At 39.9% G+C, this 24,562-nt stretch overlaps 1 protein-coding gene across 2 annotated transcripts in view; it reads left to right on the top strand.

Moving 5' to 3' along the window:
- Positions 1-14,432, top strand: part of LOC118558187 (activating signal cointegrator 1 complex subunit 3-like) — a 92,405-nt gene extending 77,973 nt beyond the window's left edge. The window contains exons 6-9 of one of the 2 annotated variants that reach the window (XM_036128650.1): positions 5,478-5,679; positions 7,776-7,911; positions 12,981-13,106; positions 14,294-14,432. In XM_036128650.1, coding sequence (XP_035984543.1) covers positions 5,478-5,679; positions 7,776-7,911; positions 12,981-13,106; positions 14,294-14,353 — 524 coding nt within the window. In that variant the 3' untranslated portion in view covers positions 14,354-14,432. The remainder of the gene's footprint in view (positions 1-5,477; positions 5,680-7,775; positions 7,912-12,980; positions 13,107-14,293) is intronic. The other variant, XM_036128661.1, reaches the window with a different exon arrangement.
- Positions 14,433-24,562: the final 10,130 nt, after the last annotated feature.

Genomic DNA, 24,562 nt, shown 5'->3' on the forward strand with positions numbered 1-24,562 from the left:
CTTTTTTTCTCATTGCTATAGTTGTGTGCGACTGTCCGAATTTCTCCATTGCGGGATGTTGTGCCATTACGCACCGTTTTAAGTTATTTAATGTTTAATAAATAACTCTCGGCCTGTTAGATATTGTCCGGTGAATATTAGCACAAACAGCTGAAATTAGGAAAATAGTTGAAAGAGTGATTTGAGCACTGGCATTCTTCTTCACATATGGAATAAATCAGTGACAACTTCTCTTCAAGTTCAAGAATTTATTAACATAAATAAATAAGCATCCAGAGAACACCACTATAGAATGCTGTTTATCTGAATTAACACTATATTTCAATCAACAAATCATCTATACTAGGCTAGTGAAACTTGACTAAACTACTAAGCAAAATTAAGATAAAATAGACTTGAACATACTGTAGGGATTAAGGGAAAAGCTTTAGGCTAGTTTAATTCTCATCCGGCTGACAGATTCCAGTTTGTTCATGTTAATAATAAATCTTCAAACTATGGGGTCACTTGTAGAGTACCACAGGGTTCAGTCCTTAGGCCAATTGTCTTTATTTATATATATATATATATATATATATATATATATATATATATATATATATATATATATATATATATATATATATGGGCTGCACAGTGGCGCAGTGGGTAGCACTGTTGCCTTGCAGCAAGAAGGTCCTGGGTTCAACAGTACGACTTCTTTCTGCATGGAGTTTGCATGTTCTCCCTGTGCATGCGTGGGTTCTCTCCGGGCACTCCGGCTCCCTCCCACAGTCCAAAAACATGACTGTTAGGTTAATTGGCTTCTCCAAATTGTCCTTAGGTGTGAGTGTGTGCGTGAATGGTTGTTTGTCTCTCTGTGTTGCCCTGCGACAGACTGGCGACCTGTCCAGGGTGTACCCGCCTCTCGCCCGGTGAATGCTGGAGATAGGTACCAGCAACCCCCGCGACCCCATGAGGGATTAAGCGGTTTGGAAAATGGATGGATGGATGGATGGATATATATATATATATATATATATATATATATATATATATATGTATGTATGTATGTATGTATGTGTATATATGTGTGTATATGTGTATATATATGTATATATATATGTGTATATGTATATGTATATGTATATGTATATATATGTATATGTATATATATATATATATGTATATATATACATATATACGGTAACAATCCATATTGTACGGTAACGTAACCCTACTGCAGACCAGCCTGTCAGAGACACAACCCTTTGTCTTCACATACTCTGGGCAGCTAGTGAGGTAGTCCGTTATCTCCTGGGAAAGGTGGTGGTCCATTGCTGACAGCTTCAGCTTGTCCCTCAGTAGTCCCACCTGGACGGTATTAAAAGTACTGGAAGTACAGTCCCTCCACAGATGGTAGAAATATTGTGACCTTCTCAGCTTCCCCTTCTGTCCTTTTTATGGGCCTCTTATCTGCGACATTACAGCAGGGGTCTTACATAAAGATGGAATTTTTCACCACTCTCGCCACCACGGCTTTGTTGAATGTGATGAAGTTTTTGGTTAGAAGTTTTGTTTTCTGTTATTTTGTTTTTATTTCTTCTCAGATACTATCTCTATGCCTGTTTTATGCCGGTTTCTTTTAACCCTCGGGGGTCCAGTGTAGCTATGTATGTTCTGTTTTTGCGCATTTTTCTTCCATCCATCATGCAACAAAATGCTGCTCAATGTTATTGGTTTTATGTGACATTTCCAGCAATAGCCAAAGGAGATCTAATGTTGTTTTTCTCTTTTGCGAGTATGTTTCCTTTCACATTGTCAGATTTCACAGAATAGCTTGATTATATTATTTCTCCTTGCTATGAACATGATGATATTCCAAAAAAAGGGATTAATTCATTTAGCAATGCTCTGGTTTTGTTTGGCCTATTAACACAGTTTAAAAGCAGATGTGTATAATGCCACTTTAAACACAAGTTGAAACTGAGACTCACAGAGGCAGAGTCCTGCTGCCACGTCATCCCAAACCAGACATGAAAAAAAGCCACGTATTCTTGTCCATGTACCCTCAAGAATTAACCAATTTGGGGACATCAGGGATCTGTACTCTGAGGAACTGATCATCTCCTTTATTTGTACCTACACCCGCATGCCAACATTGTGAACAGAAATGAACCAGGCCCACATCATTGTGAAAACCCAGTGCTCAGCATCATGGTGTTGGCAATGCTTTTTTTTCCACTGTAAACTGGTGTGGTCTTCCAGTAAGGAGGTTCTGAATATACAGACAAGTGTCAGTTTATTTTAAACTAAACTTTCTAAGTTGCTGTCTCAGGAAGGATAGTAAATTCTGTACAGGGTTCTGACAGTGGTGGGTTTAATGTGTGGGGTGGTCCACACTAGGGCTGGGTATTGTTAAGAACCTAACAGTTTGATTTGATTTAGATTTTTTTTTTTGAGGGGTTCAAGATTCCGTTCAATTGCCATTTGATATTGATTTAAATGTTTTAATATTGATTTATTTTGTAAAAAAATAGAAAAAAAATTTTTTTAAGCGAATCTGTTGCTATGTTTTAGAATTTATTTACATTTTGTCCATATGAACAGCCATTGTATACCAATGCATGTAATAATATTTTAGAGCAATTAAAAATAAATATGGAGTTAAAAAGTGAAAAAATTACAGAACTATGTTGACATTGAAGTAAAGTGTATGTAAATGTAAATTATTCCCCCTTTTTCAGAAACTGGGGTAATTCTCCTAAGTTTCGAACAATAACACATCTAAAAATAAAACACTCGTGCAGTGATACTTGTGATGAATATGGAGAGCAAAAGTCTTTAAAAAAGTATTCCAGTACTCAGTGCTGGACAGGGGAGGAAAAAGTGGGCTGGGAGTTAGTGGCCCACTTTCAACTGCTGGGTTGGAATTTTTATGAAAAATATACATATATATCACTACAGTGCTAATCTGCTGATTTTTATTCTCAGATGGCCAGCATAATATACAGCAACAACATACAGTGTATAACCTATAAGGTGAACTATAACAAAGTCACAGTTTCTTTTCTTGCTACAAAATAACCTACACACTTAACTTGAACCTAAAAAAATAAAGAACTGTAAAGCTATGGTATTTAGAAACCTATAGTGTTCACTCTGAGTAATCTCTGCAGAAACTATTTTCTTCAACACTATAATCTTTTCACTCCCCTGCATTTTTAGCACATCTGGCTTAAGTTCATCTTTAGTACAAATTTTTAAGTCTGTTGATGCACTTTCCTGGAGGGCTTTGTTTTGTATATCAACTTTTCAGCGCCACTTCACGACTAATCTTGACCTATTTCACGTTGCTCATAGCGTCAGTGATTGACAGGTGTTGCTCCACGGAGGCATTATATGATGAACAAGAGCCACAGCATCACACTTCTCTCTGCTAAATGCGAGGACCAAACTGGGAGGTTTAATAGGGAAGAGGCTTTTTGATTTGTGACTGCTGAGTTATAAGTGCCACGGATGTTTATGTTTTCATTGCCTGGGCTTTATGGGGCAAGTTTCTCTGATCTCCGCTGCTCAGTCTGCTAGTTGGCTCTTTAGCACTCATTCACATGTTAGAAGGTCCACTCAAGGACCATGCTCTGAGCAGAGCCTGACCGGAGCAGAGGCGAGGTAGAGAAGAGAATGCGAGACTATGAGGGAGACCGCGACAGGAGAATTTCCTGGTAGTCCCAGTCTGCCACTGTATTAACACTGCAGTCAAGTAATTTATTTATAATCAGCTTTCTCCCGTACAATGATAATCACTCGAAGCTGTCGCTCATGTATCTTGTGGCCAGGGGATCTACTTGATTCAGATAGGCATGTGGGTATGGTAATTTTTGGCGCAATGCAATCAGACAAGTACAGTTCTCCTGGCAACCCCCAAACCCAGACTCATCCATCAGGTTTCCAGATGGAGAAGCACAATTCGTCACCCAGAGAATGTGTCTCACTGCTCTGGGGTTCAGTGCCGGCGTGCTTTACACCACTGCATCCAACGCTTTGCATTGTACTTGGTGAAGAATGGCTTGGATGCAGCTACTCCACCATGGAAACGCATTCCATGAAGCTCTCTGTGCACTGTTCTTGAGCCAATCTGAAGGCCACATGAAGTTTGGAGGTGCGTAGTGATTGACTCTGCAGAACGCTGGCAACCTCTTCACATTATGCGCTTCAGCATCCGCTGACCCCGCTCCGGCCTACCACTTCATGGCTGAGTTGCTGTCATTCCCAAGCACTTCCATTTTCTTATGACACAGCTGACAGTTGACTGTGAAATATTTAGGAGAGGAAATTTCATGACTGGATTTGTTGCACAGGTGGCATCCTATCACAGTTCCACGTTGGAATTCATTGAGCTCCTGAGAGCGACCCGTTCTTTCACTCTGTGAAAACAGTCTGCATGCATAGGTGCTTGATTTTATACACTGTGACCATGGAAGGGATTGGAACACCTGATTCCAATAAGTTGGACAGGTGAGCAAATACTTTTGGCAATATAGTGTAAGGCTTCCCAGCCTTTATAGTCTCTAGAACATTTTGGTGTTATACATAGTGATGTGAAATTGGATTGTACAATTACCCCTGGGAATATCATAATGATCTGAAAGACTAGCTTCAAATGTGTAAAAAACACCAACATATCAGCTTGTAGACAAACGTTATTCATCCTGGCGGTGCTCTTGACTGCAATTATACCACCATGATCACTTGTGGAAATGAAAATCCAGCACATTTGGAGGCAATCTCTGTTAGAAACACAAAAGAAGGCACATTAGTACTCTAAGAGAGCGATAGCTAAGGATGGAGAATGGCTCAGCAGAGGAATTGGTGCATAGAGGGTGACAAAGTTAAAGGGGTTTGGAGTTGGAGATGTAATGGGAGGGAGGCTAAGAGTGACAGGAAGAGGAGAGCTGTTAGAATGAGCAGGGAGCTGTGCAGTAGGTAGAGCCACTAGACGAGATAAAGAAGAAATCATTCAGTCAATCAGCCCAGGCCCTGGTGCAATCATCAGATCTCATCTGTTTTCAAGAGCAATTCTACCCTTTATTGAGCTGTTGTGTCTAAAACAGAGGAGACTGCAGTGGGGAACATTAACCCATGCAGTGCCACCCCATGTTCAGTGGAGCTAGAAATGAGAAATGATAATGAAGAAAAGTCAATCTTATTATCTTGGTTGAACTTCTGTGTGATCAGCTGGAATAGATATTTTTCCTGTTGATGCTTGATGATGCCGAGGTTGTTCTTCTTGCATGAAGGTCATGTAGACATTTTGTGGTTGTATCTGCAATACAATAGCGCAAAACATGTTTTAAATTTATCAGTATTTTTCTGGCAAACACTGTTGTTTCAATTGAACTTTTAGTTAAAGGCATGCAATCATTAAGTCCATTGCAGGTTAAAGTGTTTGATAATCTGCTGTACATTCTTACAATTTTTGTTTTTCTGTCTCCCAGATGTCAGCCGAAAGGTCAGTGGTGAAATTACCAAGCCTGCCTACGGCTGCCAGGTGACCATCCAATCGGAGAAGGAGAAACAAATGATGAAAATTTACCGGCGAGAAGAAAAGAAAGAGAAAAAGAGAGCCAAAGGAACGGATGACGGTGACTCCTCAGAGGTTGTCGTGACCTTTGACCCAAAAGAGATGAGAGCTCAGCGGTACATCATCTCCAAACTTTCGCTTTCCCCTTTGTATTGTCTTTGTTCTCCATCCATCCATCTCTGCCTGTCCTCTAAGCAGTCAGCAACAAACACGACAAGCTTCTGCATTTTTCATGACATGACTGCAGCTTTACAAAAATCCAACAAAGAAAGTAAAACGGGCAAATAAAAAAACAACACAATGACTGCAGCCCGTCACACATATTTTCCTGTGGAAGATTATTTTGAAAGTTTAATTTCAGGGGATGACAGAAAAGAGCAGTGATCTGTTTAATTAAAAACTTAGCATGGTCAAATTCAGTGCAATGTGAAGGAAATGATTAGTGGTAAGGTAAGCCATTGTAGAGAGAAGCATAATGCCTCTCATTCGCCTCTTCATATTAATTATCCATCGGCAGGAATATTTATTCTTAAATAATGGATGAGGTGGAAGGGTTTTATTAGGAAAAGAAAATTATTTTGGCTGTTTTTTGGTCTGTTGAAGAAATAGTTTTTCAAGAGAACTATATATTATACTGATGAGTTGTCTTTCAATAAGGTTTGTTTGAAAGCTTTATGGAAACCCTAGCTAGAGTATCCAGAAAATTGTAAAGGATATTTTCAAATCATTATCTTCCGGTGCATCTTAAACCCAGCAGCACACTCAGAGTGAAACTGGCTCATCTGAGGGATAAAACCTCCAAACAAAGGCTCAGTGGTGTGGTGTATAGGACCACTTTCATGAGGAATGTTCAGAGCTCTACATTGGAGCCACTAAAATGCTGCTACTCAAAAGGATGGCCAACACAGAGGACCAATCTCATTGGGTCAAGAATTAGTGGTTCAATTATATCTAAAGGACAAGGGACACTCGTTTGAAGACAAGAATGTGCATATTTTTGGACAGGGAATACAAGTGAAAGAAGCATCTACGTTAAACATGAAAAACCAACACTAAACACAGGATGTGGCCTAAGATTTCATCTTTCTAACACCTAACACCCTGACCCATCTCCCAAGGTGGCATTTCAGCAATTCCTATTTTGGAGGATGTGACCAGCACATGTGGTATAATTTCTTACATTTTTGGATTATGTGACAGTGACCCAAACATTGAGCTGAATTGAGGACAGTACCAATCACTTCAATGGCCATATTAGGCCCCATCCAGGTGAAGCTAGGTTTGACTCTATTTAACTCCTTAGGGTGAGGAGCTCAGTCATCCGGGGAGGACTCAGAGTAGAGCCGCTGCTCCTCCACGTCAAGAGGAGCCAGTTGAGGTGGCTCGGGCATCTGGTAAGGACGCCTCCCTGGTGAGATGTTCCGGCACGTCCCACCGGGAGGAGACCCAGAGGGAGACCCAGGACACGCTGGAGGGACTATGTTTCTCAGCTGGCCTGGGAATGCCTTCGGATTTCCCCGGAGGAGCTGGCCCAAGTGGCTGGGGAGAGGCACGTCTGGGCCTCCCTACTGAAGCTGCTACCCCCACGACCCGACCCCCGGATAAGCGGAAGACAATGGATGGATGGATGGATGGATGGAGCTCCTTGGCCAGATAGAAGATCCCATCCAGACGAAGTCGTCATGAAACCAACTACGTTGATTTGCCCCCAAAGTGCATAGGTCTGAAACGGCCCCCATGACGGCTCTGTTTTAAAACCCCTTTTCGCATAACCGGCTATACACTGGCCTCGCCGCTCCCTTATCACACAAACAACAGCAATGGCGGACTTCAGAGTTGCAGTTGTGTTTCAGACACCAGGGTTTCCCCCAGCGTACCTTAAGCGCCACCGGGCTAAGACCCGTCTGTTTATTTTAAATATGTCGATGTTTGAGAGCAACATACAACGAGGTGTAAAGTAAAGATCTCATAGCTGACTAAATCACAGAGAGCAGGATACAACAGTTATTTGGAGCCAAGTTTCCCCGTTGACTTCCAGTACTCATACTTCAAAAGTGCTGTGATTTGGGCCCCCGAGCCAACAGCTCAGATTGAATCGAGCATCCCCAACAAACTTCCGATCTTATGACCAGTATCAGTTTTTTGTAGTTCTTTTCTTATCCTGTCCCAGCATTTACTGTAAATTGTAACTTCTTTTTTTTTTTTTTTACAGAGAGCAGGCCCTGCTGAATGCACGTTATGAACCTCTCCTAACCAGGGAATGGGTTTATGAACGAATCCGATACCCGAATGTCTATGACAGCTATGCAGAAGCAACCAAAGCACCTGCATTTGTTGGAGGGGCCAGGGTGAGAGTTTTTCCTTTTCAAATAAAAATCTGATTATAGCTTTCTTTTTTACAATTCAGGGTTATTGTGAAGTTATTATCAGTAATAGTTCCCTTATCTTAACTAGAAGATTTCATATCACTGTGAACTTGTACAAAATTAATTAATCCTAAGAGGTAATTACTAAGAAGACAATCAGACATTTATCATTTATTTTAGGTGACCTAACTAGTTTAAAACAACACAAAATGAAAGTGTCCCCTATTTCTGCAATTCCACATGAGGTTGTTGTTACGTTTGGTTCTTTTTATTTCAGCCAACTAAGATCCATTTTCCAATGTGATGTTAGATTGGTAAAGCCTGCCCACTGTATCGATCTGCCAGATTTGCTGACACCAGTCTTCTACAGCTTCAACAAAATGGAGTAAACTGTTGGATTTTTGCCTCAGTTGTGGCATGACCTGTCCCTGTGCATTCCAGGTCTCGTAGTTGTTTAATCTTTCCCTGCTTATTTCTCTGCCAGATCTGTGCCTCTGTGTCAGTTCGGTTGACTTTGAGCCGTCTGGTTGGAAGAAGTTGTTTCAGGGTAAAGATGGTTCGGGGCAGCTGGTCTGTGACTCACAGCTGGAATCTCCGGTTTAACACTGGTCCAATGGACTGCGCTCGGCCTGCCGAGCATGGGGAACTCTGCATGGCAGAAGTGTTTCCTTAGGCTTCCTTCAAGGGCTTGCACAGGTGGCAGCGGGCGACTTCAGATCAGCTCTTCTCTTTGCTCCCATCCCCCCCTCTTTGAGAACAGTCCGCTGATGCCTGTAAAAGTCTCACATTTCATTCTTCCAAATTACAGTCTTATTTTATTTTCTCTCTTGGCTGAAAGCACAACACCAATCTGAAGATGTATTGACTTTAAAACAAGCTCACATTGATATCTCGTCCATCTAGTACAGGTAAAAGAACTATTACCGATAATAACTTCACATAACCTTATTTCCAAGTTCCTGAGCAACACTTTTGAGGTAGAGAGATATGTGTTAATTACTGGAACATCTAAAATGTGCGACAAGGTTGTTTGTTCACACCCCTTATCTTTTTCTTTTCACAACTAAAGGTTTTACAAGTTATACTGCTTTGAAGTCAGTGCAGAATAGTCCAGTTTATCAGTTGCAGTTGTCTAATGTATTTCTTGTGCCAGTACCGGTACGCTCACCTCCTTCAGCCATCACAGAACCTGAGCTGCTATACAAAGGAGGACAGGGGGAGGGGGTCGTGTTACTGCGGTAGCACACGACCTGAGGGATCGACCTCCAATTTCTCTGCGAGGACACTTATGCCCCAGGGACGATATGACAGAGATTTTTTGTGATTTTGAAATGGTGACTTTTTCATATTGCAGTATGCTGTGAAACCAGTGACCGGCCCATGCCCATTTGTAGAACAACTGAATAATAAGTTACAGTTTTTAATATTACATGTATGCCATGTTGTTACTAAAGCCAGGTAGGTGACTTAGAATTCATTATAAGTGACTTTCAGAATCATCTGTATTTTGTTGCAATGTATATGATTAAAACTATGATTATCTATTAGTACCACTTTAATCTTCCTTTTCAACTTTTGACCTGTTGTGTAAATGCAGACAACAACTTGGCAGCACTTCACAGAAGAGATTTTGACTAGTAATACTGCAACATTCTAACATTGCAGGATCTTGTCCCACAAGATCGTACATCCTTAGAGTCAGCTTTAAACCCACTATAATGTTTCTACCATGGTCTTCCTGCTCTGTTTCAATATCTCTGTGTGATTAACAATGAAACTACAGGTACAGAGCTTTGTCACTTCAGTATGAACATTACTTTGCAACAGTACTCACCTTGTTAGGTTGTCATGATGGCTATTTATTAAAGTTATGATTTTCAACACATACCTGAAAGCCAGTTTTATCACCTGCAAAAAAGAAATTGCAGGAGCTTTCCAGTTCATGTTGGAATGAAAGAAAAGTGAGCTTTGTTCTTTAATCAAATAGATGTGGCTAGTGTTGTTTTAGTTTAACCATATCGCACTGTAGTCAGTTCTGCATTCAGTTCTGCATTCAGTGCCTTGCAAAAAGTATTAACCACTTGGCTTTTCCCTGTTTTGTTACATTCCAACTTGTAATGTTCATGTTTTTTTTTAAATTTGATTTTAAGTAATGGATCTGCACAAAATAGTCTTAAGTTGGTAAAGTGAAATGAGAAAAATATATACCAGAAAAAAGAAGAAAATGTGTACATGCATAGGCATTCACCTCTTTTTCTATAAAAGCCCTAAAAAGTTGTGGTGCCTCCAATTACTTTCAAAAGTCACATAAATGGTGAAATGAAGTCCACCTTACTACAGTGATCTCAGTATAAACACACCTTTTTGAAAGGCCCCAGAGGCTGCATCATCACTAAGCTAGAGACAAAGTTGTTAAGAAGTACAAGTGAGGGTGGGGTTAAAAAAGAGATCCAAATCTTTGATGTTCTACTGGAGCACCATCAAATATGTTGTCTTCAAAGGGAAAGTCTATGGTACCACAACAGACATTCCAATAAAGTGCCACCCACCAAACCTCACTGACCGGGCAGGAAGGGTATTATGCTGCATTTCATTTGTCCTCTGTAGTCAGAGTTTCCGACCTCCAACTCAAAATGTCAACTGAAACAGCCCCTAAAGTTGGAATTATGAGTCGGAAGGTTAATTCAATGAGACCATACCCATACGAAACACAAAGGACAACCTAACCCTCCTCCATTCCACTCCGTGTCTAGATCATCAAACAGTCATGGTCATGGAGCACTTTCTTTGGAGGCAAACTATGAGAGTCTCCCAGGTTTTGACTGCTGCAAACTTCCCCATTGAATATATGCATTTAACAGTGAGATGGTCCTGTAGCTGGAACATTCCATTTCTTAGGATGTTTATTACTGCAGAGTTTACATCGCTTAGTAAGTTTCCTGTGGTCATTGAGAACCGAATCATATTCATCAGTCGGGCCATAAAGTTGTATATACTTTTGGGAGAATCTTTCTCGAGGCTGGGTGATTTGCCGCTGTTCATCTTCTTCAAGGCCATTTCACATTCCTGTCGAGTGATAGCCTGCTCTATCCTTAAATTTGTTGTCAGACAAACAGGATAGTTGTATCGAGTTTAAAAATGAATTACATGCTGATTGGGAGAATACGTCCTTTCAACTATATAGTGATTTATAGAATGAGGCAAAAGTAGAATTCACTGTTTTAGGATCAGTCTGGATGGAGCCATCTACAGATCTGATACAAAAGATATCAGCATTGTGTTCATTCGACTGAAATCACAGGGAGTCTGTCAAATGAATGATTGGGTCATTCAAAATATTGAAAAGTAACATTTTACTTAGGGTTATGTTTAATTTTTTCAATTACTTTTGAGCCCCTGAAATGAGGAGTGTTTGTATAAACATTTTTAATCATATATTTTTGTTCAACCCCTTGTATTAAACCTTAAAGTGTGTACATCAGTTGCATTGTAATTGTTTCATTTCAAATCTAATGTGGTGGCATGCAGAGCCCAAATCATTAAGATTGTGTCATTGTCCAAATATTTTTGTCCCTAACTGTAAATCCTTTGTCCATTTATCATGGTCATATGGACCAATCCCATGGATCCTAGAGATTTGTTAGAGATAACAAACCATCACAGAAGAGTTTAGCTTGTCTTGGTACAGTTTATTGCTTATCTCTTAAATATGGTACATTTTTCAAGCACTTTGCATCTCTAGCTCTCACAGTACAGCATCCAAATCAGCAATGTAATAAGCCTTTGCTGCAAAAAATGGCAAACGCACCCACAATGCATTGCAATCTCACGTGCCCTTTCGAGCCCCATTGTATTAACCCATGCATATAACATCACAACTCTTCTGTAAGAATGCCTCATAGAACTAATCCAATGACCTGTGTGCAAGTTCCATCTCCAGACTGCCCTCAAACTCGCACTTTAAAATCTCCGGGAGTACTCACCTCAGGAACAAAATTGGTCCCTAGTTTTCAGCTTTCTCTATGAATCAGTTGATGCATAGAATCAAACGCCTTTCTCTGCCCTCTAACTCGGCCAGTTGTGCCGTTAGTTTTCCAATATCTGTTGCTGAGGCCGGTGGAGAGTCACTTTGTAGCTTTTCCGTCTCTCCCAGCGCATCCTAACCTGACCAGCTAGATTGATAATGTGTAGCACCCTCCGTTTGTTCCCATAAAATCTGTTTGGGGAAAGGAGGGATATGCAGTAGAACTCTCCGAGAGGACTGATTGCTTTTAGTCAATCAGGGTATCAATGAGAAACCACATCAAATTACCCTGGCACTTCTTGCCGCAACTCTCTTTGTTTTTCTCCAGTCTCTTTTTTACATTGCCGGGGTGGACCGTGCATGTACATGCGCGAGTGTGCATGTACATGCATGTGAACAGCTGCCACAATGGGCTTAGCCCCTCCCTGCCCTAAAATAGAGATTGGAGGATCTGTCCAAGGACCACAATAAGACATATACTCCATAGAGATGGGATTTATGTGAGGGGACCAGAAAAAAGCTATTGCCTAGTTATCTGTATATTGGTTTATGAATGTGTGCACATTAGTGTGTAAGATTGGGTAAATTTCGCTAAAGCATAAAGCTAGAGAGCACAGAGACTGAGCCAAAGCCACTTGATGCTGGAATTGCCACAAAATGTGGCTCTACAAAGTATTGATTTTAGGGGGCGTGAACAATTATGCTCCCTGCTGTTTTCTGTTATTTTGTCCTGTTTGTTGTTTGCTTCACAATGACAAAAATAGAAAACTCTAGAAGTTATAGGGACGTTCTGTAAATGGAATGATGCAAATGCCCAAACAATCCATTTTTAATTCCAGGTCGTGAAGCAGCAAAACATGAAAAATGCCATGTGGGGTGAATACTTTTTGCAAGGCACTGTAGGAATGTCCTAGATACTCATAAAATATTTTATCACAGAATGTTCTTCCAAAGCTTTTTTTATTTGAGTGTCTTGGTCATCTATGGGGTCTTTATTGTTTTATTTTGTTTTGTCTGTGACATTTAGCTGCTGTTACCAGAGGGAATCCACAGAGAAAACAATAAGATGTATGAAGAGGTGGAGATTCCACCCAATGACCCCATGCCTATTGGCTTTGAGGAGAGGCCAGTCTACATCTCTGAACTGGATGAGGTAAGTCAATGAATGAATGTCTTTGTCATTGTACAAGTCCAAGAAAATTGAATTAAATTTTTAGTGTGCAAGTATAAAACCAAACAAAAATGTATCAACATTCATGAAACATTTTAAAATAAATAATTAAAAGACACAGACAACCAGACAAGAAGTATTAAAAAGTATTGCACGTACCTTATAAATAATGTCACCAGATGACTTAAGTGCAGCTACGGCTAAGTGCTACTCTATAGGCAGGTTACTTAAATAGGAGCTACATATCTATGGGTAAATCAACAGTGTTATGTTCATGTTTCATTATTTTAAATTCTACAAAGCCAGAGATGATTACAGCTGCAGAGGAAGGAGCAAAGTGAACCAACAAAACAGCTGAAGCATGTGTGCTGAGCTGATACTGAAACACCAGCAGTGTGGTCTGGTCTGGTACTGGGACAGTCACAGATGCTCCACTCAGGTTGTAGTGTAGGGCTTTTGTGGCTGTCTGATGTTTTTGCGCATCTTGTGGTTCCCAGACTTTTAGAAATCTCCCTGTATTTTAGGTACTATGAGCATATTTATGGAGTGTGCTGGTTGCTGGACACTATCTTAAACATTTCAGTTTCATTGTTTGTAGTTTGTGTCAGCTATTCTAACACTTCAACAAAATTCATTTTTTAAATTATTTCAGCAGGTTTTTAATTCGTCTACTATTTGTAATTATTGAAGTTTGCTCAAAATAATTAAATAATGAAGAACTTGTGGTGTTGCTTTTTAGTTTAACAGTAATTGAAATGATTAGTTTCAAGGCGACAAACAGCTGAGATAAAGCCCCTCTGTGCCTCTTCAGGAAGGTAATTAATGCTTTTTTAATGAGTGAGGCTAATCTCATTGTGAACAGGGTGCATTGTATTATTAAAGCTTTAACCCTCGCAATCACACATTCAGTGAAAGTGCAATTAATGACCCAAATAATGCAAAAAAATACCCTTGATTAACATGACATGCTGACATCCAGTGTGGCTAGAGACATGCATAGAGATGATGGCCATTCTGTCATATTATTTTCCCTGTGAGGAGGAAGACCTGACCTACAAAGAATTTATTTCAGGAGAAATGTTGGCAGAGCTTTAGACCGTTTAAAGCGGTCGTTATATTTGACTCTACGCTGTTGTTTTTCTATCAGATGTTTATTTACTTTGTTGCAGCTGCAGCATGTTTCTGATGTCCAGCAGTCTATATTCCACTGGTCCACTTTGTGCTGCTGATGTAAGTGGAATCCACTGTACGCATGGGCCAGTTTGACTGAGTTTTCTGAGTATTAAGGACATTTTAAGCAAATAGGGTTTAATTGCTTTCATCTAAAGAAAGGAAAGTTTCAATCGGTCATTTAACTGCTGAAGAATTCCAACCTGTTTATTATTATAGACCTGATCATGTTGTCAGCAAAATGTGTGTTGTTTCGATTTTTAGAACTTGACCAAAGCAGAAATGTTGAACAATTCCCAGCAGAATGTGATCTGTTTAGTTGACACAACGTATAGTTTGATATTATATGGAAGACACTCTCATTGGCTTCGTTATTTATTAAGTAACACAAGCACTCCAATAAAAGGTCTTGATAAGAGTGAAAAAGTATGGATAAATTATTGTCTTTCCAGACTTATCTCTGTTCTTTATTCTCCATCCCATTATGTAATATTTCTCTTTCCTTACCCCTTCCTCTTGTATGCTTTTGTCCTTTTTACTGTTTGTTTGTTTGTGTGTTTTTATAGGTTCCATATTTATAGTTTTATCTGTTATAACATCTTAGTGATGCTTTTTATTTAAAATTTGATAAAAGGTTAAAATTATTTAGAGCTCAGCAAATTTAAATTCAGAAGAGTCATTACTTTTTACATGTAAAAGGTTTTTGAACAGTTGCATGACTAAAAAAAACACCCTTATCTTTCTGTGTACTAGAAAGTGAGAATTTTGGCAACAATACCGCAGGGTTACAAAAGAATCCAGTGTGAATGAATATGTATATTCAAAATATGCCTATGCATATTCTCAATCATCTGAGTATTGGTAACTACAACAGGCTTAAATCAAAGGCAACCAGTCTTCTACTCAGAGTTTGTGAATACGTTTCGACACTTACCTCGGAGTCTTTGACAAACATATACACACACTAACATCTAGTTTCAGAAGCATGTTTTGGATTCTACCTACTGTCATACAACTAACCATTTTCTAGTTCATTATTTCACTTTAAAATAGATCAGTGCCATTCAGTCCACCTGACAGTTTTTAATGATGCAGCTGAATGCTGTTAGCCGCTGCTTTCCTTTATCTCAGTAAATAGAGAGAACTGGGACTGCAGCGTCCAGTGAGTGATGTTCTCTCTTAATAGAAGTGTTGTAGCTCTCAGCCAGCTGTCAGGTAACACAATGACCCGTCCATCTGACTGACACCTTGACTGACAAATCCACATGCATAGCGGTACATACATTCCCCCGGCCTCCTAGAGTTTCACCTGACATCTCTGCAGATATTATATGGGAAAGCAGCAGGCTGAAAAAGATGTAGGTGTAGGTCCTTTGGGTGCTGGACTCCAGCACAGACCATTCACAACATTGTCTTTTAATGGCTCAGCTCCCATTGTGCCTGCAGAAGTGGGCTTTGTAATCCACAAGTACTACATCACCTGTGAAGATGCAGTAGTTCTAAAGGTCAGTCCCTCTTCTCGAAGTTTGGCCTTTTATTTATGAAGACGTTGAAGTCCAATGTCTGCAAACTGAGAAAAGCATTTTTTTTTTTTACACTTTATCAGTGTAACTGCTCCCTTCTCTTCCGCCCTGTCACTCATGCTAATGCATAACATAATAAGGACTTTGTGTGTGTGTGTGTGTGTGTGTGTGTGTGTGTGTGTGTGTGTGTGTGTGTGTGTGTGTGTGTGTGTGTGTGTGTGTGTGTGTGTGTGTGTGTGTGTGTGTGTGTGTAAAAGAGCGTTTCTTATGCCATACCAAATTGATAAATGAATGGTTTAATCATATCTACACCATTGCTCTTGTTGATTCCACAGTTGATGAGAGTGGCTCAGGTGTTTATGTATATTTGGTGAGGTCCCTTCAGTGCCTGTCAGTTTCAATCTTCATCATAGTTGTCTATGATGATTTGCCCATTAATGCCTTCATTAGCCATGGGTATTGGAGTATTATACAAATATGTAAATATCAATGATAAAGGTCCATGGTATTGTTCAGTATGCATTTTATTTCTGCTCGTAGCTTTACATGACATTGTTTGGTCGAAGCGTCTTAATATATGAAATATGTCTAGTTGGATGTTATTTGTTTTTAAACTCACCGTATTTTTCGTACTATAAGATTATAAAGGGCACCGTGAATCAACGTGTCTGTGTGTCTTTGTCCACATATAAGGTGCACTAAATTTTCTTCCCGAGTGTGTAATATCACTCCGTCCCTTCACGTACACAGCTCTCTATCTGTCTCTGTCGGGAGGACAGAGTAGTTGTACTACACTGCCCTGTTTCTGACATAAGGCCAAACTTAACTTTTATATTGAATTAACTTACTAGGTTTATTGTTGATAGGGCAACACTGCATGTGATGTTTGTGGTGTCTGATGCAAAGTTATCTACTGACACAAAAAAGTCTGTTTCCTTTAATTAGGATTTAAACCAGTTCAGTGCTGCACCAGAAAGGCTGACCCAGTTTTTCAGGCGCTCTAACAGAATGGAGTGATCAACAGTATCAAATTCTGTATTAAGGTCCAATAATACCAGTACTGTGGTTTTTCCACGGTCTGCATTTATATGGACGTCATTAAACACCTTGACAAGGGTGGTCTCTGTACTTTGGTGAGCACGGAAGCCTGCCTGGAAAACGTCTAAGCAGCTGGTCATTGTTAAGAAGGTGTTTAATTGTTGAAATACAGCTTTTTCAATAAACTTACTGAGAAAGTGGAGGTTTGAGATGGGCCTGTAGTTCTGCAGTAGCTTGTCCAAATAGTTCTTTTTTAACAGTGGTTTGATAATTGCTGTTTTAAGAGACTTGGGCAAAACACCGGACAGAAGGGACGTGTTTATTATCTGGGTCAAATCAGACATTATAACAGGCAAAATCTTCTTTAAGAAAGCTGTGGGTAGAACATCGAGGCAGCAGGAGGAGGAACTAAACTGGTGAGCGATTTCCTCTAAGCCTTTGTGGTTTATTTGGCTGAATTGGGATATTTTGTCAAGATAAGTTGTAGCCAGAGACAGTTTTGGTTATGAACTTGATATGGATGTACAGACTGATCCTCTAATCTTTAGGATTTTATCACTAAAGAAGTTGCCAAATTCGTTGCAGGCCCTGGTGGAGTGGAGTTCAGAAGCCACGGACACAGAAGGATTTGTTAGACTGTAAGGGTAATAAGGCATGAGTATTATTAATGTTTTTGTTGATAATCTCAAAGAAGAAAGATTCCCTTGCATTTTTCAGTTGTAAGTTATATCTGTAAAGTCTCTCTGTGTAGATGTCGTAGTGAACCTAGAGTTTAGTCTTTCTCCACCTGCGTTCAGCTTTTCAACACTCCCTTTTTTCATTTCTAACTGCTGGAGAACTTCTCCACGAAGATTTTTCTTCTCAGAAACAACCTTCACTTTAATTGGAGCAATGCAGTCAATATCTGAGACTTTAGACTGAAAGTTATCTACTAGTTCATCTACTGAACTGCAGCATAAGGTTGAAGTAGCAGAGTAAGGTTGGACAAAAGTTAATGTGTTATTGTCCTTAAAGGTGCGTTTCCTTATGATGTCCCTTTGGCTAAATGAGTCACTGGAAATTATGCTTTTAAAGGTGACACAAATTGATCAGCAACACCAGTTACATTGACCTTGGAAATGTTTAGACCCTTAGCGATGATTAAGTCTAAAATATGTCCCTGTTTGTGTATTGGCTGTTTAGCATTTTGAGCTAAACCACAATTTGTAAGTGGGTCAGACAGTTCTTTTGCCACTCTGTATTCAGGGTTCTCAACGTGTAAGTTGAAGTCTGCCACAATAATTAAACTATAAGATCACTATAAGATCATTAAAAAAGTTTGATTTGGACTTAGGAGGCCGGTAAACATTCAAGAACATAGTTTGCACTGGGCTCTTTACCTGGGGGGCCAAATAGTCAAGAGTCGAATTTTCACAAAAACATCTTTTTACACTTTAGTAAATCACAAAACAATGTTGCCACTCCCCCATCATTCCTTTGCTGTCTGCTCTCACAAAGAAAATTGAAGTTTGGAAGATTTGACTCCAACAGAATATGCGCTTCATTAAGTTCATGTAACCATTCCAAAAAAAGTAAAAAACAAAGCAACTGTACTTGTTTTCCGTAGTTGAAGACGTTTCGCTTCCTCTCCAGGAAGCTTTCTCAATTCAAAAAGTCTGGAGTAATGTGGAGTACCAAGCATTATACTACTGCCTAACAAAGGCCTTGTAATGGCTTAGACAACATGCAAATACAACCGGATTCCGGCCAATCATCACCTCAATTCTCACCCTGATATGGGTGATCAAAACATCATTCCTTTAAGTCAGGCCAACAACAACCCTAACGACCGCCCATTACTAAAGGGTGGACCTGTTTCGGTTGAAGTGAAAAGAACCAAGCTGATGCTGGAAACTGTCATGTCTGATAATGTTGCTGCTAGGACCCGGTGTGTATCACAGCGAGGTCATCTGAAAGTCCTGAGCACAGGCATGTTCCTTGATAAGTAGAGGAGGAGGATCGGGGGCTCTGCAGCCTTTGGAAGATGCTGGTTTAGTTGCAGAGCTAGGGTTGTCAGAATAGCTGTGCAGAGAGGATTTCAACTGTAGGTCAATCTTAAAAACCTCTGTCATGTGTTTGTGAAATTCAGAAAGGGAACATCTGGGTTTGGTGGAGAAAAAGGAGAGGTGGGTGCGGTCTGGACCGATGTCTGTCTGGATGGAGGTTTTGGGTTATATTTGGGAGTTAAAGGGGAGTTCTCTGAAAAATTTACTAATAAACTGTAGTAATAATATCTGACTAAAGGATTTGTCTGCTGGATGAGTTATGCTGTGGAAAAAATCTATAAAATACTCATAACTGCTGATAATTTAAGTAGTAGCAACCAGTCAGATGTATATCCTTGTTCACGAAAAAAGAGTAGAAAGTAAAGGTTAATGACCCAGCCTTTGGTTCTGGTTTTGTCTGATTTGAGAACACTATCATAAGCCCCATTTACACTACCCTTGTTAAACCGAGCCGAGACCAGTCCGAGCTTGGATCAGTTAACCAAGCCGAGACGACTGTTTACACACCACGCTTATCTCAGTTCCTTGGTTGCTCCTCGCCTCCTAGTGACGATCTGCGGTATTGCTGCTCTCTGTGATTGAAGGTGGGACAAAGCAAATCAAAATGGCGGCGCCCGTAACATTCAGGATGTTATGGTGGGACAGTCGGCTTTTGGGACGTGGATAAGACAAACGAACGTCTAATAAGGATTTACAGACGCAGGAAACAACGACAGACGCTGAGGTTCATCATGCAGCTAAGCAGAATCATCTCTGGAAAAGGTGTGGCATGGTAAGGAAGCTAGTATTATTAAGAATTTCTGAAATTTGTCTGGAGTGTGAATCGGGACGTGCAGCCAGACACGCCGGAAAAACTGCGGACAGTCAGCTGACTGTAAGGGGATGACGCGGTCTGCTCATCTTCGTTATCAGATAACCAGGATAAAAAAAAACAGTCTGAGACCTCCCCAAGAACTGGTCTGCAGTTAGCGCGGTCCGGTTATGTCTAGCGCGGTTCAGTTCAGTCTGCTGACCATTTACACACAAGAGTTATCTCGGTAACCAAGCTCGGACTGGTCTCGGCTCGGTTAAAAAAGTGTAGTGTAAACGGGCCTATAGTTCATAGATTATAGCTCTTAAAGAATTTAATTGCACTGGGATCAGTTTAGATACGAAATATGTTTATGTTTAATAAACATAATCTAGTCAGATATAAGTACGACAGTTTATCAGTAGGTTTTTCAGACAGTATGGTCATTGTTACACTTGTGACCAATTCTGCATATTCTTATTATTCAAATATGGTTATCGATTTTCAACATTAAAACGGTAGCAACAAAAACATAACAGCATTTGTTGCTCATCAGTAACAGACAAGAACAAAAAAATAACACGAGGGAAACATCAAGTAATTAGGTCATAAAATATTGGCTGCGTTAGAGCAACAACATAGGATGAACAATTACCAAACACAAGAAGGAAAATGCGTTAATAGAAAAAGGGGAGTTGAGGGCTATGCTCTAAAATGAGTTTCAAAGAAGGTATGAAATGGTTGTGAAGTCTTGTCATATATTTGGAAGGAGCCGTTCATTGCTTATCTCAAATATTCCAGTTTCATATGGGACATGACTTCCACCATGAAGCATTTATAAGATGGTGGAGCTGCTTCCAGTTAAGCAATATCAGGCACCTTGCATGCAATGTAATAAATGCTATTGCACTGACTAGGTGCCAAGTCACAGAGATATTCAATGGGATAACCCCAAACAAAGCTCTAGTGGAACTGGATCCAATATTCGTGGTGCATAAAGAGGAAAATGTTTTAAATATTTTTTGCTCGAATGTATGAAGTTTGGAACATGTCCAAAACATGTGACTGACATTAGTGGAACCATAGCCTCACCTAACACAAGATGAATTGGCACCTGGGTACCATTTTGCAATTTTGTTTGGGGACAAATGCAACCTGTTAGTACCTTAAACTGGATTAGGCTGTGTTTAATAAAGATAGACGATGAGTGAATTCTCGTAATTGTAGCCTGCCAGGTATTATGGGTAAATTGTTCACCTAGTTCTTCCTCCCTTTAATGTTTTTAAATTATTTAGTGAAGGAGATGCTGCACTTTGAATTCTATTGTACAAAGCTGACTCTAAGCCTTTATCTGATGGATTCAGCTCTAACCCTTCATCAAGCCAAACCTTTTGTGGCAGAATTAGGGAGAAATTTGTCATTACAAAATGCGAATTTGGAGATACCTGAAAAAATCTGATTGTAATAACTCAAAATCCTTTTTTAACTGCTCAAATCTTGCATTTTAAAAAAAGATCCTTTACATACAACAGATCTTTCCTATGCCGCTGTTAAAAATATGGATCAATCAGTGATGCAGATAAATGTAAATTACACTTGATAGGAGTTGCTGCTAATGCATTTCTGAATTTGAAATGAGTTCTAAAGTGCCTTTGAAAACTGCATGTTTGTCCAGTGATACTTACTGAGTGGTAGCAGGCTACAGATTTGAAAGTCATGTAAAACTAGATTACTAGAATGTTTTTCCATATGGACCCTAGCTGGACACTTACTATCTGACACATCTGCAAGCAAAAATATTAGTATCTGAATATCTGTGGACCAGTATTTAATGTTTATTAAATAACTCTGTCTGTTAAGTATTGTCTGGTGATGATCAGCTTTTAAGCTGATATCAAGTCAATGGTTGAAAGGGACAAATTCGAGCACTAGCGATCTTTTAACAGCAAACCCTGCACACACATAGAATAAAGGAGTGACAACTTCTTTTCAAGTTCAATAATTTAACATCACTATGTAATGCTGTTTATCTGAATTAACAAAATATTTCGATTAACAAATCCTCTCTACTAGGCTAGTGAAACTAAACTACTAAGCAAAATGAAGATAAAAAGAAGCTAAGCTAAGGAACTATTTACATGCAAAACAAACAAAAGACAAAACAAAAGTGGTTGATCATAATCAGAATAATTCAGTGAATCCTTGTTCACTGCAGATCTGATTCCAAAACATGTAATGGAGAAAAAAACATTGGGCATATGTTTTAATCCATTCACAATGCAAAGCCCAAGTTAACCAGAACATTATTTTGAGTAAATAATATTCTAAAGACTGATTTGCTCAGTAAAATGATTACCTTAGGATCGCTTGCCTTTGTTTATGCGATTCTACCTCCGGGCGCTAGGGGTCGCTGTAGCGATCTGTGGCTAAATCGGGTAAAGTCTAAAGTTATCAAACAAGCTCCTTGTGAATGTCCGGAACACTGAGCTATAATATACACTGGAGTGCTGATTTTGCCGAAAAACTGAAGTCACTGGCCGCCATCTTGCTACTCCCTACTCTCACAGAATCCCATAGGATTTGGTCGCAACAACAAGCAGTTTTCTGGCTGTGTGAAAACGTTTCACAGGTAATTCTACAGTCAGTGGATGTACTAACACTATCAACTACTAGGAAACATGTTATTCATATTAAATATTTATATATATATGTGTATATATAAGTATGTGTATATGTATATATATGTATACATATATGTAAATATATGTCTTTGTATATTGTTATTTATATATTTAGAAATGTTATATATATATATATTTAAATGAATAAAAGGCAAAATATTTCAGCACATGACTTTCTCAGTACTTGATAGTTTTAGAACATAACATAAAAGTATATGGCATTTGACATTTTAAAAGTTTTAAGCACCCCTGAACATGAGAAAATCCCAGTTATTCGGTGCTGTAGCGCACATATTCCCTAGTTACTGGGGGGAAATAGGGAGTACCAATATGGCGGCTGGTGGCTTCAAAGCGACTCGTTCTAACAGAGGGCGATTAGCACTCCAGTGTATAATATAGCTCAGTGGTCTGGAACTGGAGGTTAACAGAAGCTAATAGCATTTTGGCTAGCGGGCATTTGGCGCTAACAAATAAAGGCTTTAGCTTTATTTTGAGTCATAATGAGTGGGCTGGATAACGTAAACATTGATGCCCCATCAATGTATGAAATCCTTGTGGAGATAACCTTTGTTATAACCATCAAACACACTTGACAATGACATGGTACCGAATGCTAGCAATAAGCTATCTCGTTAGCCCTTTGTTTTAAAGACACTATGTGCACAACGATTTACAAAACATTTCCCAATAAACCTTTTAACTTCTCCCTCAGGGTTCTCTGCCCAAACCTGTCTTTTGCCTCGTGTGAGTTCTGTCCACCGTCCAAGGAAGGAGCACTGAAAAGCAGGGAGAATCGTTGGTTTGTTCTTTGCAGGCTAGCGTTTAGCTCTGCAGCAGCATGTAGAGGTGGGATCGAAGGACTGGTCTCTGCCCCATTCTCTGACCCAGTTGCAGTCCGATTTAAGCAGGTCCTCCTCAGCACTCGCTAGCAGGTCCTTCTGCCGGCTTTTCAGCTCCGTCTGGGTTCTGCTTCCCTGTAAAGGCTGACAAAAATAAACAAAGCTGTTTTTGGAAGGCAGGGCTTCTTCCTCCTGCTACTGATGATGAGGTTAAGACAGCAGACTTAACTCTGATTTGCCCCGACATGTCCTCCGGGCGACGAGAAGTTTCTCCCAGGTGTTAGTTTGTGTGTCGGTCAGGCCCGGCCAGGGCCCATGGTCCAATGTAGCTCTTTCCTGGTCTGCTCCAGGGAGAGGTGGTCTGAGCAGCTGGTCAGGAGAGCTGCAGAAGAGAGTGGTCAGAAGTAGAGGTGGGCGGATCAATCCTAGGATCGATACTATTGATACCAACACGGGTATTGATATTGAACAATATTCTTTTAACATGATCAATCCTTTTTATTCTCTCCCGCATGCGCTGACTGCAGCAGATTCACCAAAGTCTCCCCTTCTGTGTCACTGCACTTTGCTGCTCCCCCTCCCCTCTCGTACATGGCTCAGAGGCGCCAGCCAATCGGCACGCAGGCTTAGCCTGGCCCGCCCACTCTGCTCTCTCCACTCAACACACACAAACAACCGCTGCGCACGGCTCCTGTTCAGACACGGCCGCCAGAGCGGAAAAACATGAAGAGAGAAATAAGCCCTGTTTGGCTATATTTTAATACCGTAAATGAAATCAAGCTGCATGGTTTGTAAAAAGCTGGTTAAATTCAGTGGAAACACAACAAATTTATCTAAGCACGTGAAAAACCATGAGCAAGAAAACGTTGAGCGACAGACAAATCTTCTCTTATTGCCCCAACAGACCGAGACTCACAGACTGACGTCACTGACTGAGGTGTTTCAGTCCTCCAGAGAACATCCAGGTAGATCAGAGTGGTCATCTTTAGCAGCAGTTCATGTTAACTTTCAAAGTAGATATTATCTATCATATGTTACTGGAGCCCACAGAGAAAATGTAATTAAGACCTTGAAAGAACCCAGTACATATATCCTAATTTAAGATAACATTAGCTAATCTTTTATTTGTCTCACAACAGGGAAAATTATAGGATTAAAGCAACAGGAATGTGCACACAACACAGACAAAATTACAGAAGGATTGAAAGATATAAGAGGTGGATTAGGAAAGAAAACACTGAACATAACATTATTATTATTTAATTGTAATAATAAAATAAAAATCACAAAACATGAAAGGTCAACAGTTTCATGATTCATCAAGCTTAAATGTTAAAAGTATCTGTATCGGA

This window comes from Fundulus heteroclitus, chromosome 3 (assembly GCF_011125445.2).
Source record: "Fundulus heteroclitus isolate FHET01 chromosome 3, MU-UCD_Fhet_4.1, whole genome shotgun sequence".
Classification (NCBI taxonomy): domain Eukaryota; kingdom Metazoa; phylum Chordata; class Actinopteri; order Cyprinodontiformes; family Fundulidae; genus Fundulus; species Fundulus heteroclitus.